The sequence below is a fragment of the Halichoeres trimaculatus genome, unplaced genomic scaffold, assembly GCF_033239565.1.
Source record: "Halichoeres trimaculatus isolate MK-OKI-2021-1 unplaced genomic scaffold, fHalTri1.1 fHalTri1_scaffold_3, whole genome shotgun sequence".
NCBI lineage: Eukaryota > Metazoa > Chordata > Actinopteri > Labriformes > Labridae > Halichoeres > Halichoeres trimaculatus.
This window is the reverse complement of record NW_027437181.1, coordinates 23,410,217-23,426,600: the sequence shown is the minus strand read 5'-3', so window position 1 is coordinate 23,426,600 and position 16,384 is coordinate 23,410,217. Positions and strand designations below refer to the sequence as shown.

Sequence of the window (16,384 nt, the reverse complement as noted above, 5' to 3'; positions counted from 1 at the left end):
CTAACATTCTTATATGTGTCGTAAACTTCTAATATATCCAGTAAAACACCAAAGCCTGAAAGCATATATCTTAAACATGTCTGTGTTTATCATTTTGTGTGTGTGTGTGGTTGTGTGTGCAGGTACAAGAGCTGCAGAGTCCACCAAGAGCCAGTATGGTTGTGAAGGACTGTGTGAAAGCTTGTCTGGACTCCACCTACAAGTACATTTTTGACAACTGTCATGAGCTTTACAACCAGCTCCTTGACCAGGTGAGTGGATTCTTTTAACCACACAACAGTAGAATCATTAATCAAAATTGAATTGCTTGAAAAGGAGACAAAAGTGACTGTCACACAAGTACACATACAGTATGGGTTCTTTATATCCTTATATGACCAGACAAATAAAAGATATCTGTGTTCCTGAATTAACATACTGTAGATTTATAAACACACACACACACACACTAATCGATGTGTAATTTAAACTTTTAGTGGCTCCTCACCTGGGTTTAGTTTTGTGTCTTGAATCCTCGATGTCTGGCAGTCAAAGATAAGAGTCTGAACAGTCGCTTCTTTCATCAGAGACAATGTGCGCCTCTCAGACTCTGAATCATTGCTTCTCTAGCTGCATCGTCTGTGCGTAAGAGCATGTTGATAATTGGCTTGCCAGTCAAATCTTTTCTCAAATCGCTTACTCCTGTCTCCTTTCTTAACTCACCGGCAGAAAAACAGGCCTTGTTATTTTTTAAAGGATATAGGAGTAAACCAGTATGTAGGTTTCACCTCTTGCATCTCTTCTCCCAAAGAGTGATGAACTTTCTGAGGAGACTCATTTTTTTGTCCAACTTCAGTGGTTGTTTGTTCATAACACTCTGTAATCTAAGGCTAGTGTTGACAGCATCTTACAACTAATGTTAAAAAATGTCCCATTAGAAAAGAATAGGACTGTATTGTCAATGTAACAAGTACAACGAAATTGAAGTCACAGCAGCAACCGAGAAAACAAAAGTAAAAAGTGTATAGAAAGTGCAAAAAGGTCAAAAAATAAATGACAGCTTGTCCACCATTCTCCAGTTCAGCCAGCCTCCACCTCCACAGGGTCCAGGACTGAGCTTCTTCAGTCATGCTCCATCTCTGTCTCCTAGATCCAGTCTGCTCACAGCATGTGAAGCTCTTCCAATGTGGCGTTGGTGTCTGATGTTAGCTCCGTTAGCCATGTCTGTGAATAGCATGATGCTACTCTGCCCTCTGGTATTCCCTCTGTTGCTGGGTTAGCACAGCTAGCTCGTCCATCTTATTGGACTTTCCCGACAACGATGGATGGAAGGACAGGTCCATGTCGTCACTTCTTAGCTCACACCTGAGAACCAGCACATCATCCTCACCTCCTTCTCCTCACCTTGCGGGAAGACATCAGGCCTTGCAACAGTTAGCACTGACATTGCTGCAGGCTGCTAACAGCTGAGTTCACATGTAAACAATACAGTCATGGTTACATGTAGGATCTCCAGACAAACACAGGAGAAAAAGTAGTAAAAATATCACTGAAGCCACAAAAAGTTTGGTGTCCATGACCAACAAATGAGCCAAACAAAGTAATGATCCACTCCAAATACAAAGATTATGAAAAAGAGATGAAAAAAAATTACAAGAAACAGACAAAGAAGAGAGAGCTGCTGCAAAAGGCAGCCATAGCCAACAAGGCGGCGCCTAGCAACAATATACTATATACTATACAATATACAATATTATACTACGGCTACAGAATTGAACCTTGAAAATGTTCCCTTTCCAGCATTGTGTGTGTTCGCTATATGTTTGGCTTTAGTGTTTGAAGTTATAACCAAAACAATGAAAAGCCCATAAAAAAGGAAAAAATTATGAAATAGAGACACAAATTTTAACAATGCAGTGTTCTATGGAGGGAGCACAGGACTGTTGACTAACTCTGTAATTTAGGGCCAGTGCTGCCAACTGCTGGTCACACCAGGACATGATTTGTCTTTAGCGCATGGAAATAATTCATGAATATCACATTAATTAAAACTCCTCAGTGTCATAACTTAATTTTCAATGTGGAGGCAATTTAATGAGCAGAGGACCACACTCAATATCAACACAAACCAGATCATAACTGACCAGAAGCCATGCTTTGGTAGGATCCATAAAATACATCCTATAATATCATTTGTGAGAGAAAGAAGCCCCTTTGTAATGTATTAAATCTCTTTGTGTTTATTTTATTCTATTTTCACAGACTTTTTCATAGTTAGCTTAATTAAATGGTTAAATTGACCCCATCCACTGTGGTTGATCATGTAGCTCCTGTGCTTGTTTCTCATAGAAAGGGAATAAATAGACCCGGTATCTCCTTTGGGTTTTGGACTAACAGCCTGAAAGTACCTCAAATAACCTCTCTGCAGAAAACCCAAACTATCCCTTTAATACACTCACCAAGGCTTACTTTGGTGTTGTCATTACCCACGTTTCTTTGTAAAGGGGGGCATGATGGAAGATGTGCTGCGAGGTTTGACGTCTGGGTTGGCTTTTTCATTATCTTTTATCTTCTTTTTCACCTCAGTGGATAAGGTATCCATCTTTCCGTCACTCAGCTGCCTTAATCTCACAAGTACTGACACACAGTCGCAACCTCTCGTCGGCTCTTCTGCCTGACTGGCCTCCAAACTCTCTCTGTATTTTGCTTTTAAAACAGCCGGCTGTAATACAGATTGGTTAATTTTGCAGCAAAGTTGGTTTGTAGCCATTTGGCAGATACGTTGGTGTTGCCATTTGCCATATTCAAAATTACAACCAGTGGAAGTTTTGATTCACACTCTCTTAAAATGTTTTTTGGTCTGGTGCCCCTGAACCCACGGGTAACATCAAGAGGAATGAAATTAGGTCTGTGTGTTTATTGGATCTGTAGAGGCTGTTTGTTAGTTCACGGTTTCTGAATCTCAATTTGTTAAGAAGCAGGTAATTAGATGGCAGATAGGCAACGCTGGCTTACTATCAGTTGTCTTATTAATGAACCTACTGGCTGCATCATGGCAAAAACAAGGCTGTCTGTGCCTTTTTTCTGCAAATGCCAAAATATTGATGAAAACATCATCTTCAGTCTGTCATGAAGGTATAACAGCACATTCTCTTTGATTTTTGATTTGCATTGTGTTGATGCATGACACTGCTATAAAACCATGAATTTATCATAGCAGAGTGAGAAATTAATTTGCTGTGCATCTTACTTCTCATTTATGTAACTATAGAAATGTGCAAACTTAAACACTTAAACACTCCAGGAAAAGAGGTCCGGGGTGAAAGGCTGTATAAAAGCACTGAAGCATCGTGCAGCACTTACCTGATGCAAACAACCATCTTAAGGCTCTTTTGGATCTTAAGTGTCCACATGGATAATATATGAGCACCAAAAGTAGGAGCATGCACTGCCTCCTTTTTTAAGAGGAGCTGGAGACACAGACTCCTATCAAGTGTGCAAAAACTAATTTCATTACATTTTCATGAAACACAACATCAACCACTCCTTGTTTTGACGACTTCAGTGAACACATGAAGACGTTCATGTGCTGGATTACCTGCTCTGGCCTCACTTGAGGAATAATCAGGTAACAGGCAACTCCACCTGATTATTAAGCACTTAAATTCCCAGGGAGACCGGCCTCCAAACCACAGGGGATAATGTATTCTGAGATAATGGGTGGAATCGGCTCAAAAGTTGAATTATAAGCTTCCTTTGTTTAAACAGCCTGAGGGGTTGTAAGCAATTACCAAACCAGAGAGATAGACACTTTGGCTAATTACATCTTCGTCCACCACACTTTCACGAGTGACAGCCTCTCCATCAATGTTTCCTTCACAGTAGAAGACATCAGCTTCACACCAAAGAAAATCCAACTGTGACTTTAAATTATCATGTCCACATATTCCAGGTAGCCTTTGACTCAGCAGGAAAAACACATTATAGACCCCAATTCTCCAGTTGTTAACGGTGACTGAGCGCAGCAACATGAGAGCTGACATGGTGGCCAGGCAGGCAGGGAAATATCTCTGCCACAGCAAGGCATCTTGCATAACATAACAACAAAGCTCTCTGCTTCTGCCTGGGCGTAAAATGACTTGAAGATGGGGGCAGGGGGATTCTGGCTTAACAGTTTCTTAAACCCTGGCAGAAAAAAAAGGCGGATTTTGAAAAGACGGAGACCAGGGGGAAATAAAAAGAGGGCAAAGGATTCATAGAGAAAGGGCAAAAAAAAAAAAACATAAATACAAAGAAGGGATGATGATGCATGGACCAGAATTGAAAATTTATCAGAAAAATATACATATGCATGCTCGCAGTCTGATGCATAATGCAAATAAAAATGCAAAAGTAGTCGTATGATTAAAAGCAATCTGGATTTAAAGGGGGAGGTTGGTGAGCGTTGACAGGCTTGCAGAGGCAGAGGCCCACTGTGCAGAAGAGCCGCAGAGGAGTGAGACTCCACTTGTTACTGAGCAAGCAATTCAAATTGATTTGATAAGAATCTCCCCCACTGACGCTATCACATATTTGCCAACGATACCCAAATGGTCGGTTTAACCGTGTTTGAAGAAGACACGTGTTTGTTCTCAGGATCTTTGAGTGTTTTTTTTTCTGCCCATGAGCATATGTATGAACACATACAACCTGCTTTCACACATGCATTCCAGCAGCTTTAGATCCACCCACAGCTCTTTATCTTGAGATGTTGATCACATTCTCTGCGAGCATCCTTTAATCAGAGACGCTGTAATTTGTGTCACATTGTGAGAATTGATAAGAAGCCAGTTATGCTAATGCTCATTTCTCCCACACAGGGATTGAAAGAGCTAAACCAAAAACATAAACCACTGCCTCCCCTCTAGAGGAGTGATACCCTCTTATTAATATTACTGCTAGTGCTCTACACACTCCTTGCACTGCAGAGTGGAGACACACTGCACTCTTTGTTCAGTACTGTATTCCCCTCCCAGTCCAACTGAAGGTAAAGCCCATGGGTCGGTTGTTGTCTGTAAAAAGACAGCAGGCTACTTAATCACCTTTAACAATGTGTTTGTACCTGCTGGAGGTGAATACAGATGAGCAGAGGGAGTCTGCTCTGAGTTTTAGCGGGTTGCAAACGGCATCCAATTTGGTAGGGATGACACAACCTTCAGTGTCCTTCATACATGCATACAGCAATGCTCGTGCACACTCACATACACGGAGATACTCTAACAAACCAGTTTTTGCATTGCCAACCCACCTCCTGCAGAGACACTTGTTTCATTATTCATGTCTTGAATTTTGCAGAAATGTACCTTGCTGCACGCAGTAGCACATCTTCCACAGAGCTGTCCTACCAAATCCTCTTTCCCAGTGAAGAATGAGTATGCTGTTGAAGTAACAATGAGTTGGAACTGCTCATACTGTATAGCTTTGCTCAAAACACTTTTTCAATCACCTGTTAAGCTCTCAATATGTTGATTCTCATGATTAATTGACAGAGAAAATCTGTCTTTTGTGCTGATTGCCTTAATTTATGAGCACACTCCTCTCACATTTTTCTTCTTGGACGTTTTTAGCCGGATCTATACGACATTCAATTCATGATGTACATCTTTGCCAAATAGTCAACGTGTATCCATTTTAAATTACATGTCCTCACACGGTCTTTGAGTGTAGATTCGGTTGTAGATAAAACCCACACGTTCATCCAGACTGGTACATTTTCATTTCTTACTGCAGAGCAAACATAAGTGAATATGCAAATAAGATCCACGAGTCTTTGATGAATATGATGCCTGGGATGTAACCTCCCATGGAATGAGTTGTAATCTGTTTTCATGACGATAGCACACGGGATGATGGACTTTTGCAGCTCTAAACCCAAATGATTAAAGTGGTGAATCCTGCATTGACACGATGGACTGTTACAAAATCAGCTGCAGGCTTTATCTGTGCTTCTTGTTCCTATGGGATTAAATTCTGAAGATCCTCTATCTGCAGTGCCGGCAAGACATGCAGCAGAATGACATCCTATGCAGAGGCAGATATTTAAAACAAGAAGTTGATTATTGCAGGAATTGATTGGATTAGAAGGATCACATTGATGATGAATGTACTTGTGTTGTATTTCCATTTCGCGGCTCTCAATACATCATCTCCTCTCTGTGCTGCAGCAAAGCCAGTGTGCTTCCGGATGTTGAATAATTCAGTCTAAATTATTCAATAACTGCTCTGAATATGTTTAACTTTGAACAATTCTTTTATTATTCCAGCATACATTTAATTAAAAAGTTAAATAAACAGAAAAAGGGATGTATATTGCTGATATTGAAAAGTTTTTCTTCCAAACTGTGTTTGTTATACCTTAAAAAGCTGGTTAGTTTTCTGTTTTAGTGCTTTTGTTTTTTTATTGTTTTTTGTTCTTTTTCCCCTACACTTTTTGATGACTACTTGTAACAATAAACCTATCGAGCTCAATTAGACATGTTTTTATGATGAAGCAAAGTGCTTACAATAACTAACGTCACCTTCCTTTTTGATGATGCCATGAGTTTGTGAAATAATTTAACCACTTCTGTCAGTGTGGTTGGTTTTGTTCAAGTATCTTCAAACAGATGTGTTCAGTATGAGCGTTTCTTGCCGTGGAACCTCTAAATGACAATCGGAAAGACTGTGACGCCTAAAATTTTGTTCGGTTGCACTCAGCGCGGAGTGAACAGATGGTGGAGTCAGTGAGAGATTTTAGATTCAACACCTTTCGACCCGGGGACAACCACAGAGAGAGATTTCCAAAACAAATCTGACTCAAAGTCCCATCCACTTATCCACACTGCTGCAATGTCATAATGCTGCTGAACTTTAAAGTTTTAATCCCAAAGATTCCTGGGTGGTTGGTTGACATCTGACATGAAAAAAAGGAAATCACCAAAATGCTGGTTAATGCTTTGAGTCCTGGAGTTCTGAGGGCAGCTGGCACATGTTGAGCAGCAACTTTCAGGAATACAACATTAAAGTAGATAACGCTTCTGGTAGAGGTGCAGCTTCCTGCGAGGGTGGAGGTGTGCAGCCTTCAGCTCCTCACCCAACAGGTTATTTTATTTATTATTAACCAACAGCTAAAGGGAACGTTTAGCTTGCATTAACATTAGCAGAGTGTTAGATTTCATACATGCACAGTTTTCCCCTTGAAACCCTTAATTCTTGTAATTTGAGGTGAAGAATGCCACGCGCAAATAATGGACTCAGCTTGAAACAACAGTGTAGTTGCATAGTTTTTAACACATTGGTGCTGAAAATGCTGACCACATAATTTTCATTACAATCTGAAGGCATTCAATCTTGTTTAGAGCAGATAAGGCCAGCATTAAATTAGGTGATAAAAAGTGAAATGTTTTGTTTTTTCACACATACAATGAGCATCCGTCTTACTTACATCTTGCCAAGTTCTGTTTTTTAGCAGATTTATGGGACACCATCATGGGTTGAAAACAGATTATAAAGCAGCCTTTTAAAGTCTTTGTTTAGACTTTTTGTGAGAATCAAAAGTTCTCGTGACTCTCCCCCTGATGATCATTTCTTCTCTGCAGAGCCGGAAGCAGGATATCCCCCGGGAGGAGCAGGGCCCGTCAATAAAGAACCTGGACTTCTGGCCAAAACTCATCACTCTCATGGTGTCTGTAATCGATGAGGACCGGACTGCTTACACCCCAGTCATTAACCAGTATGTACTCAATTTATTATGTGTTAGACGCTCTGTGCCAAACAGTCTGATCCAAAACATGTTCAAAGTACACTTCATTTGATGCTGGGCCAGCTTCAGCTGCAAGCAGCCAGGTATTCTCACTACACATGTCGACACAGTACATGTGGGTCTGCATTAATTTTTTAATTATCGATGAGCACATTTAAAACGCACTACGTAGCCTGAAACGTAGTTTCCAGTAAAAAAAAAACAGGGTTGCACCGATCACAATTTTCTGTCCGATCACTTATCACTGATCTTTAATAAGCCTGACCTGCCGATACAGATTTGGGCTGATACTGTTTTTTACTTTTTATTTTTTACAACTGACAGCATATGCCTTCAATGTTCCAATCTTAATTTACTGAAAATCATTGAGAAATACCTGTGAAACAATAAAATTTTTATATTTTAACTTAAACAACCAATACAGTGTCCTGAGTTTTAGGTCTTTGAGCAAAAAGCAGCAATGGCTGTCTGTCAGACCCATAGATCGTAAAAAAAATGGACGTCATCTTGCTCGGCTCGAAGTGAGGTCGCCACAAAAACTGCTCCCCCTGGTGACTGGCTGCAGTATAGGTCAAAAATTTCAGCTCTCCAGTCATTCCAGATGGGCTGTGGTCAAGCTTTAAAAAATTAATACACCTCGTTGAAATGTTTTTTATGTCTGATTACTGTGGTGATTTTATGATACCATTTGGCTGTCTTGTATTCAAGTCCTCTTTTTTCTGAAAGTTTCATTTCATTTGTTTTACAAGGTTGAAAACAAGGTTTTACGTCACGTTTAACGATGTTTGACAGCTGACGTTCTTGTGTATTTTTTTCCAGGGTTGTAAAATATGTCGGGAGGTAGAGTCAAGAAGTGATTAGACTCTTGAAAGAAAAAAAAAAAATAAATATATATATATATATATATATATATATATATATATATATATATATATATATATATATATATATATATATATATATATATATATATAAAATATATATTTTATTTTATTTATTTATTTATTATTATATAATTTTGATTTTATATTAAAATATTATTATTTTTGTCACCCAGCTCCACTCAGATTTTCTCAGATCGGTGCATGTTTGATAAAAACTGAAACAATAAGCAACAGAATGTAACTGCTGTATTGCTTATGCAGCCATGTGCAACCATACAGACGTTAGACTTTCTCATAAGTTGTATTTTTGTGCTTTGATTAGGCCAATGCTTATGAAATATTGACCTATTTTTCTTTAATTATGTAAATTTTCACTACATTATTCATTTATGGCATGTAGACATAGCACACGTTGTTTGAACAGATGAGGCTGAAAGATCTTAAACTTATATGTAATGAATGTGTGGGAAAACAAAAATCCTCCTCTGCCGTCGGCTCCCATGAATTTGAAATATGTATTACTGATTGTGATGACGTAGATGTTTGCAGTATTGTGCAAGAAAGCTTCAAGGCATCCAGAGGAGCCATCAGTAAAAGATATTTTGTTTGTATGGGGAACTGTAGTGTGAATGGATAAAAGGAGAAGGCAGTGCTGCTGAATTATATAACAGATTAGAGATTTGTTGGCAGAAAAAACAACGGGAGCTGGTTGTGGTGAGGGTGGTGCAACACATTTGTGTTGGTTTCCTTCTGATGATTTAGTGAATAAAATAAAACACATTTCCCCACCTGAAGAAAATGGAGCAGAGCTTGCCTTGGAAGAAATAAAATGAAGCGTACACTTCTCCTTCTGCTTCGCTCATAAATATCTTCTCACACTCCTGCCTCCCCCTTTTTTCCTTTCTCCATCTTCGTGCTGATTTACGATGCTTATTAACACTCTGTTTATGCCCTGAGCTTTCTCTCCTACACTGTCTAATGATAGATCTGCAATATTCATGCCTATTTCCTTACATTGCCATGGTCAACTCGCACAGTGACAGCCACCCCTGTGCTTTTTCACACTAAACCTGTGTTGACTTGTTGCCTCTGATTAAAGAAAACAGCTGCTAGAGGAGTGAAAAATGTCAGTCTGTTGCTTTGTGCTGAGAGTATTTACATGGCAATCCATCCTGGGAATGTGTGAGCCAATGGAGTGATCACAGAATTTGTTTTATGATTGGAAATAAAAAAAAAGGATGATGCAGTTGTTTTTAAAGTGTAAAGGATAAGAGGCTTTGGGGATTATTTCCAGAAATACTCATCATGTGGATTTTAAGCCACAAAACGTTATTTATTTTCAGCACATTGAAGTAGATTTCAGACCTTCTATAGGCATCCACAGCAGCTGCAGATGTTACTTAAACGACAGTTTTTCATTCGTGGCCCGCCTGCAGTCCACCACAAGGGAGCACGTCGACCCTGAAGAATAATCAAGGCTGTGAGAAGACTCTAGCTGTGATTGAGATGAAAGACAAGGGAAATTGTTTCTGGAAATTTCTGTTGTTTTCTCAGTTGCCAGTGGGAGCAGAAATCCGCCTGCTATTCCCAGTGTTTGTTCCTCTGTGCTCCGAAAGAAAGGACTGAGAGTTAGCGAGGGAAAATGTGTGTGTTTGTGTGTATTCATGTGTGTTTGGCATTTGTATGTGCCAGTGTCCCAGCAGAGCAGATGATCATTGTTTCAATAAGAATTGTTGGACAAATGTTTTAGTTGTTGTTTGAAGCAGAGTGGTCTCCATCCAGAAGTAAAACATTTACAGATAGAGTGACCTTTCATAGGCCGAGGCACCGTCATCTATTAAAGTCCTCCCATCACTGTCTGAAGATACGGATAATTAAACCATTGACACCTCACGTTTCTGCTCTGACTGGAAATCTATAGGCATTCAAAACAGCAGATTACTTGCCACCCCCACCCTCCATCCCTGCCTCTCTTACTGTCTTTTTCCTTTGCTGTGCCATTTCCATTTCCCCTCTCCTTTGAGCCCCGCACATGTGTCTCTCCTCTGCCCTGATCCAGCCAAGTTTGGCACTGACAGGGGATTATTAGATTATGAAATTCCCCAACCATGTCTTCATGCACATCTGTTAAGTCGTTTGTTAGAGATCCAGGCTGGGCCGAGCCATCAGGCCACCCAGTCAAGCGTGTCGTTGTAGGGAAATGAATCTGATTGGAATCCCTTTCAATCTCGCCAGGTTTCCACAGGAGCTGAATGTGGGCAAGATCAGCGCCGAGGTCATGTGGAACCTTTTCGCCCTGGATATAAAGTATGCAATGGAAGGTGAGTAACAGCACTGATCAGACAGTTATCTCTGGCTTGGGGGCATGTGTGTGAATAGAGTCTAAGATAAATGGTTTAAATTGATTGGAAGCTTGTAAAGAGGAAAACACAGCAGCTTGAGTTGTTTCTGCATGAGTAACAACCTGGTGGCTATTAACTGATCAGCACTAATGTGTTGCTCTCTGCATCATGTGCAACTATATATATTGACATGTCTCTGTTATACTTCTGCATTTGGATATATGCTGTTTGTTGGCCGGCCTGCTTGAGCACCATGGGTCCAGAGCCCTCAGTCACTCTGCTCCCGGTCTCTGGAGCTCCCTCCCACCAGACATCAATGACATTGACTCCCTGAATATTTTCGAATCCTGCCTCAAAACCCATCTCTTCCGGCTGGCCTTCTCACTCTGACTGCCATCCATCTTATTACCTCTGCCAAGGAGGTTATGTTTTTGGGAAAGTTTGTCTGTCTGTGAAAAACATAACTCAAAAAGTATTAAACAGATCTTGATAAAATTTTCAGAAAATGTTCAAAATGGGATAAGGATGAAGTAATTAAATATTGGAGGTGATCCCGATCACCATCTAGATCCATAATTTTTTAAAAGGATTCTTTATCATCGTGAGATAGGGCTGTTTTTTACCATTTGTATATATAACTCCATTGGATAAATGCTGGGCTTTGTCCCGCCCTCGGATGCTCAGCGTCTCTGGGGGTCTATGAGGCAGTGGGCTGGCCTGGACACTGGGCTTCTGCATGATAATCCGATGATCTGTCTGAGGCCGAATCCCTTTTTGATTGACAGTGAAATGAGCCAGTCAGGGATCTTGAAGTATAACCCTCTACCAGAGCATCGTCTGAGTTTAACAGTTGTCAGTTGTTTTGGACTGATCTGGAGGTTCTATTGATCTCCAGCGAGTTTACTTTTCTTAAAAACGAGGAGCATTGTGTTTTAAGATTCTCTCTCTTTTCACCAATAAGCAGCTACAGCTGCGAAGCTCCTCCCCCTGTCACTCACACTTACAGCCTGTCTTGGTCTCACATAGCAGCTCCAGCTGCTAACAAGCTGGCATGGAGGGTAGCATTTACGTTTAAATAAATAAACAAATTTATGATTTAGGCCGGAAAAAATGAGCTTCCTCTCCTTGACTGACCAGCAGTCGCCACTGGATCTGGGATATTAAATATTTCCTGGGTCATCATAATTTTCAAAACTGTCAGGTAACAAATTGTCGTACAAACCTGCAACTAAGACCAAATTGTGGCAGACAGTCTGTTGAAAGGGGGTATAACATTAAAGTAGGACCAAGCAGCAACCTCCGGTCTAAGAATATGAGAAAATGCGGAAGTGCTGAAATCTGCTGTTTCTCGAGTGTGCGCTTGAGGCTGGCTCCGGAAGTAGCGTAAGTCATATACACACCAAGCCAAAAAAAGCAGTTTTCAAAGCAGAAATTAACCTATTTACAGCCTGGTTCAAAAAACCTCTCCTGTCTGAGTCGCTAATTTTACTACTGGCACCCACTGTGCAGGGGGTGATTTTTTTTCTAACGCGGCCATTCAGGTGATATTAAGATTGCGAGCTCCCCCAATAAAAGGCACAGCTGAGGGTCACGTGACAGCCGGCGCCCTATGGCTGTAGGTGAAGCCCTTGCCACTACCAATATGGCCGCTATAGCCGATGTGCTTCATTTTCCGTTTCAGAAACAGATGGATGACATCGGCAAGACTACGTCCATGTTTTCAACAGTCTATGAGTAGGACTTAAGTGTTGCGAGACAATCACAATATGCTTGGCGGAGGTCTGTGCTCTCTGAGTGCTTTTCTTGTCTTTTAAATCAATTTCTTTGAAAATTTTCTCTATATATACATTTTTCTTTTCTAACTTTTGATGAAGTGTTTTTAAACTATGTTTTGTATGGTGTCCTTGGGTGCCATGAAAGCAGGGCCTTGAAATGAAATGTAATATTATTAGGTGATGCTGTGCTGTTTGTAGTCAGCTCTCCTGTCTGTCTAGATTACACCTCCCTGATTTCTATCTATTGATCATTATTGAGAAACTGGGACGCCTTTTAATCAAGATAAACAGTTGATCAATGGCTATCAGAAAAGGAAAAGATACTCTGGTTTTTGCGTTAGTATGCAAACATCTGCTTTTTGTGCTTCTCTTTTGTTGTGTAGGTGTTGTCAGTTTTTCAGGTTAGGCTTGCCTTACACAAGACAATTTTATGCCAGATTAAGGGCTTTATTTGTAACTGCCAAAATTCTGAGCGGTGTGACCTTATTTCAGGTTCATCATGACCGATTATTGGTCCAAGAAGTGTCAGTATCAAAAATGTTTCATATTTACCATTCTTGGTCAGACTGCCTCCAAAGAATAGAAAGGAAGTGTCACCAGCCGGATGTTACAGCTCACAACCATGGCAGCCAATGTAAACAAATCTGTACCCAGAGACAAACTGAAAGAAGACAAGTTTGTGGCATCATTTACCCAATACTGTTTTCTTGTTTTTGTTGGAGAACACACTCTATGACAGCTAGCTGGTGTTGATTGCCCTCCTTGTTTGTTTATCCTCTAAATTCACATTTATCCCACAAGCTTCAGTGAGAGATGGGGTCTATGGAGACATTTCTCCTCATTTTTAAGTTTGTGGTGTCGTGAAATTGTTGAGTGCGTGTGGTCTGAGAATTCTAATGTAAAAAATATATCTAAACTGTTCTTATTTGTGTGGTCTTTCACAATTAAAAATGAATTAAGCTTGTTTTGGTTAAGATCTTAAAGTCGTGTTGTGTGGCTGGCCAAGGAGGTCAATCTGCAAAGTAAAACAACTTCTGTGATAAACCTGGCATTTAAGGGTAAAAGTGGTTTCAGATCCAGAACTCAGGTGACTAATGTAGGTGAAAGGGCCGAGATGTGCGTCTCTGGTGTAGTTGAATGATAAGTTGACAGGTTTTATAACAACCACCCTAAGACTGCAGCTGCAGGTGCACAGTTTGTGTGACTGTTTTTCATCATACCCCAGAAACTGACCATACTTGTGGATTCACAGGAGACAGTCTGTGTCCCTCATGTGTTTGTGCTTGTGTGTTGGTGAGGAAGGGTTGACCCTGTTAACAGATAGAGTTGTTTGCATTTAGGGTTTAAGATGGAATTTCTGCAGCGCCCTGTGTAATGCACAGAAGAGAGGGTTTGTGTAGAGTTAAATAAATGATTTACAAGCATCACCCAAAATGATTCATCAGTTTTTTCCGCCATCGCTAATTAACCAGGAGTGCAAATCTGTCAGTCCTGAGCAGTCTTGCTGAGCCAAGTTAAAGCAGTAAATATATTTCAAAATGTTGATCTTATTTTGTATATGTACTCCCTCCAGTGGTTATTATTTATTTTGTTAATGCAAGAAAGTCTCCTCTGGTAGAAAGCAGAGACAGGCAGTGATCAAGCAATGCATCTTAGATCTGCTCTACTGGCAGGAAGACAGATACGCCTCGTTTCAACGTTGGTTTGACTTCAATCCCAACCCCCTCTATCTCCAGCTCACGTCCCCAAAAGGCAGCAAATGCCTCCTGGTGGTTATTGAACCGGCTGTTTTCTAGGTTGGAGGCTTCAGGATCAAATCCCCAAGATAGCAGGATGTACGATGGGAGGGTAGAATGCAGCAGGGAGTTAATGGGACTGGGGTTGTGAATGAATGTTAAAACGATGCTGTGTGTGTATGTGTGTGTGTGTTTGTGAGGTTGTGGGCTTGTGTGCACTTGAGGCTTTAGCAGGAAAGCAACCTGAGTTATGACTTCTTTATTATTTTTTTTTCCTGTGAAGTTTGCTCCGCTAAAGTTTGCCGCTGCACTATGTCTCCTGAAAGCCATATTTTATGACCCAGACATCCTGCAATGGGACATTTAGGGTGCAGCACACATATTGCCCACACTTACCATATAAATCATGCCTTTGTTACCAATTTTATGTTACTATCTCCAGAGAATCATCTGCTGCTGTGCTGATAATGTGTTGATGTGATTTGACTACTGTTGTTTCCTTAATGCTGTATCTACACAGTGGGTCTGGGGCCCAGCAAACAGCTTCAGTGTTGAAGTAAACATGACAGAGAGTGTGATATTTTCTCCCTTAACGATGACAGAAGAGGTGTTGAAGGGAAAGATAAGAGAAGCCGGGTGAGCGAGGTGAAAGTGGGAATGCTCTTTTGATTTTGTGCAAGTGAAAGAGCCACCAGGTGAGCCAATTGGTGATTTATCCTCATCCACAAAACACATGCCTGCTGCTCCCCTGTGTGCAGAGCCATCTTGAGTTTCCATGGTAACCAGGTACTAAGTGAACACACAGGGAGCTTATTGTGCACACACCTGAAGTGTGTAGACGAACAGTATTTCTTGAATATGATGAAGTTTTAAGTGCGTTCTCATGCTCCGGTGTCTGTGCATATGAATGTGACCATCCATCAGGTTTTAATGAGACGTGTTGACTGGAAGGTGTGTGTGAAGAGATGGATGTGTTTTTCTTCTGAGAGGTAATGAGCAACCATAAAGCAGCAGGACATATGATATATGTTTACGCCAGAATTACAGCAAATCAAGAAACCACAACCTTTCCTCATGATTCCCTGTGTGACATTGTAGCTAAGTGACACCTCAGTGCTGAACTCTTAAGTGAAAACAGATCTAGTAGCAGTTAAAAGGATGGTTCATTTTAAGAGGGGTAGAATGAGGTACTTGCCAGCTGTTGTTTTGTTACCCACAGGGGACCCTGGTCAGCACAGCTCCTTTGATAGACTGGACAGAGAACTGGAGACCTCCTGATTCAGGCGGCATCATCTCTGCCATGCAATGTAGCAGTGATCCCTTCAAGACTATCAGCAATCACAAAAGAGCCCCATTATTATGACGCTGAAAATATCTTGAATGTGTATGGAAACAGATACATTTAGTTTACCTACAGGGCTAACCATATTGATCTAAATAAAGAATGTGTTCTCATTGAAACACATGTGATAAATGGGGTCTTACATTATCTTATCCATGGAAATGTTCACCCAAACGCCACTGAAGTGGACCTAAATGCTATCAGGCTGTGAAGTTTCTTCATGAAAAGCAGCAAGAAAACGCTTCTCCGCTGATTTGAGAAAAAAAGAGAAAAGGAAAAAGTTGACCCCATCCTGAGGATGAGGACTTTCAGTCAACTGCGATGGTGTATGTGCCAGTGATTTCATAGCAGCCAAACTTATGGCACATCAGCACTGACGGTCTCCTCTAAACTGATCAGAGAAATGAAGAGTTACTGGAGAAACAGTGCTGGCTTTAAAAAAGAAAGTAAACATTAAAAAAAGTTAGTGATAAACAATCCTCTGTCATTCCACACGTATCCAACTCACATGTTATAAAATATGCAAACAACAAGAAAAATGTACAG

General features: G+C 40.6%; 1 protein-coding gene across 2 annotated transcripts in view; it reads left to right on the top strand.

The window, feature by feature from the left end:
- Nucleotides 1-16,384, top strand: part of unc13c (unc-13 homolog C (C. elegans)) — a 121,197-nt gene that overhangs the window by 55,275 nt on the left and 49,538 nt on the right. For both annotated transcript variants that reach the window (XM_074665614.1, XM_074665615.1), the window contains exons 16-18: nt 123-251; nt 7,596-7,729; nt 10,879-10,964. In XM_074665614.1, coding sequence (XP_074521715.1) covers nt 123-251; nt 7,596-7,729; nt 10,879-10,964 — 349 coding nt within the window. The remainder of the gene's footprint in view (nt 1-122; nt 252-7,595; nt 7,730-10,878; nt 10,965-16,384) is intronic.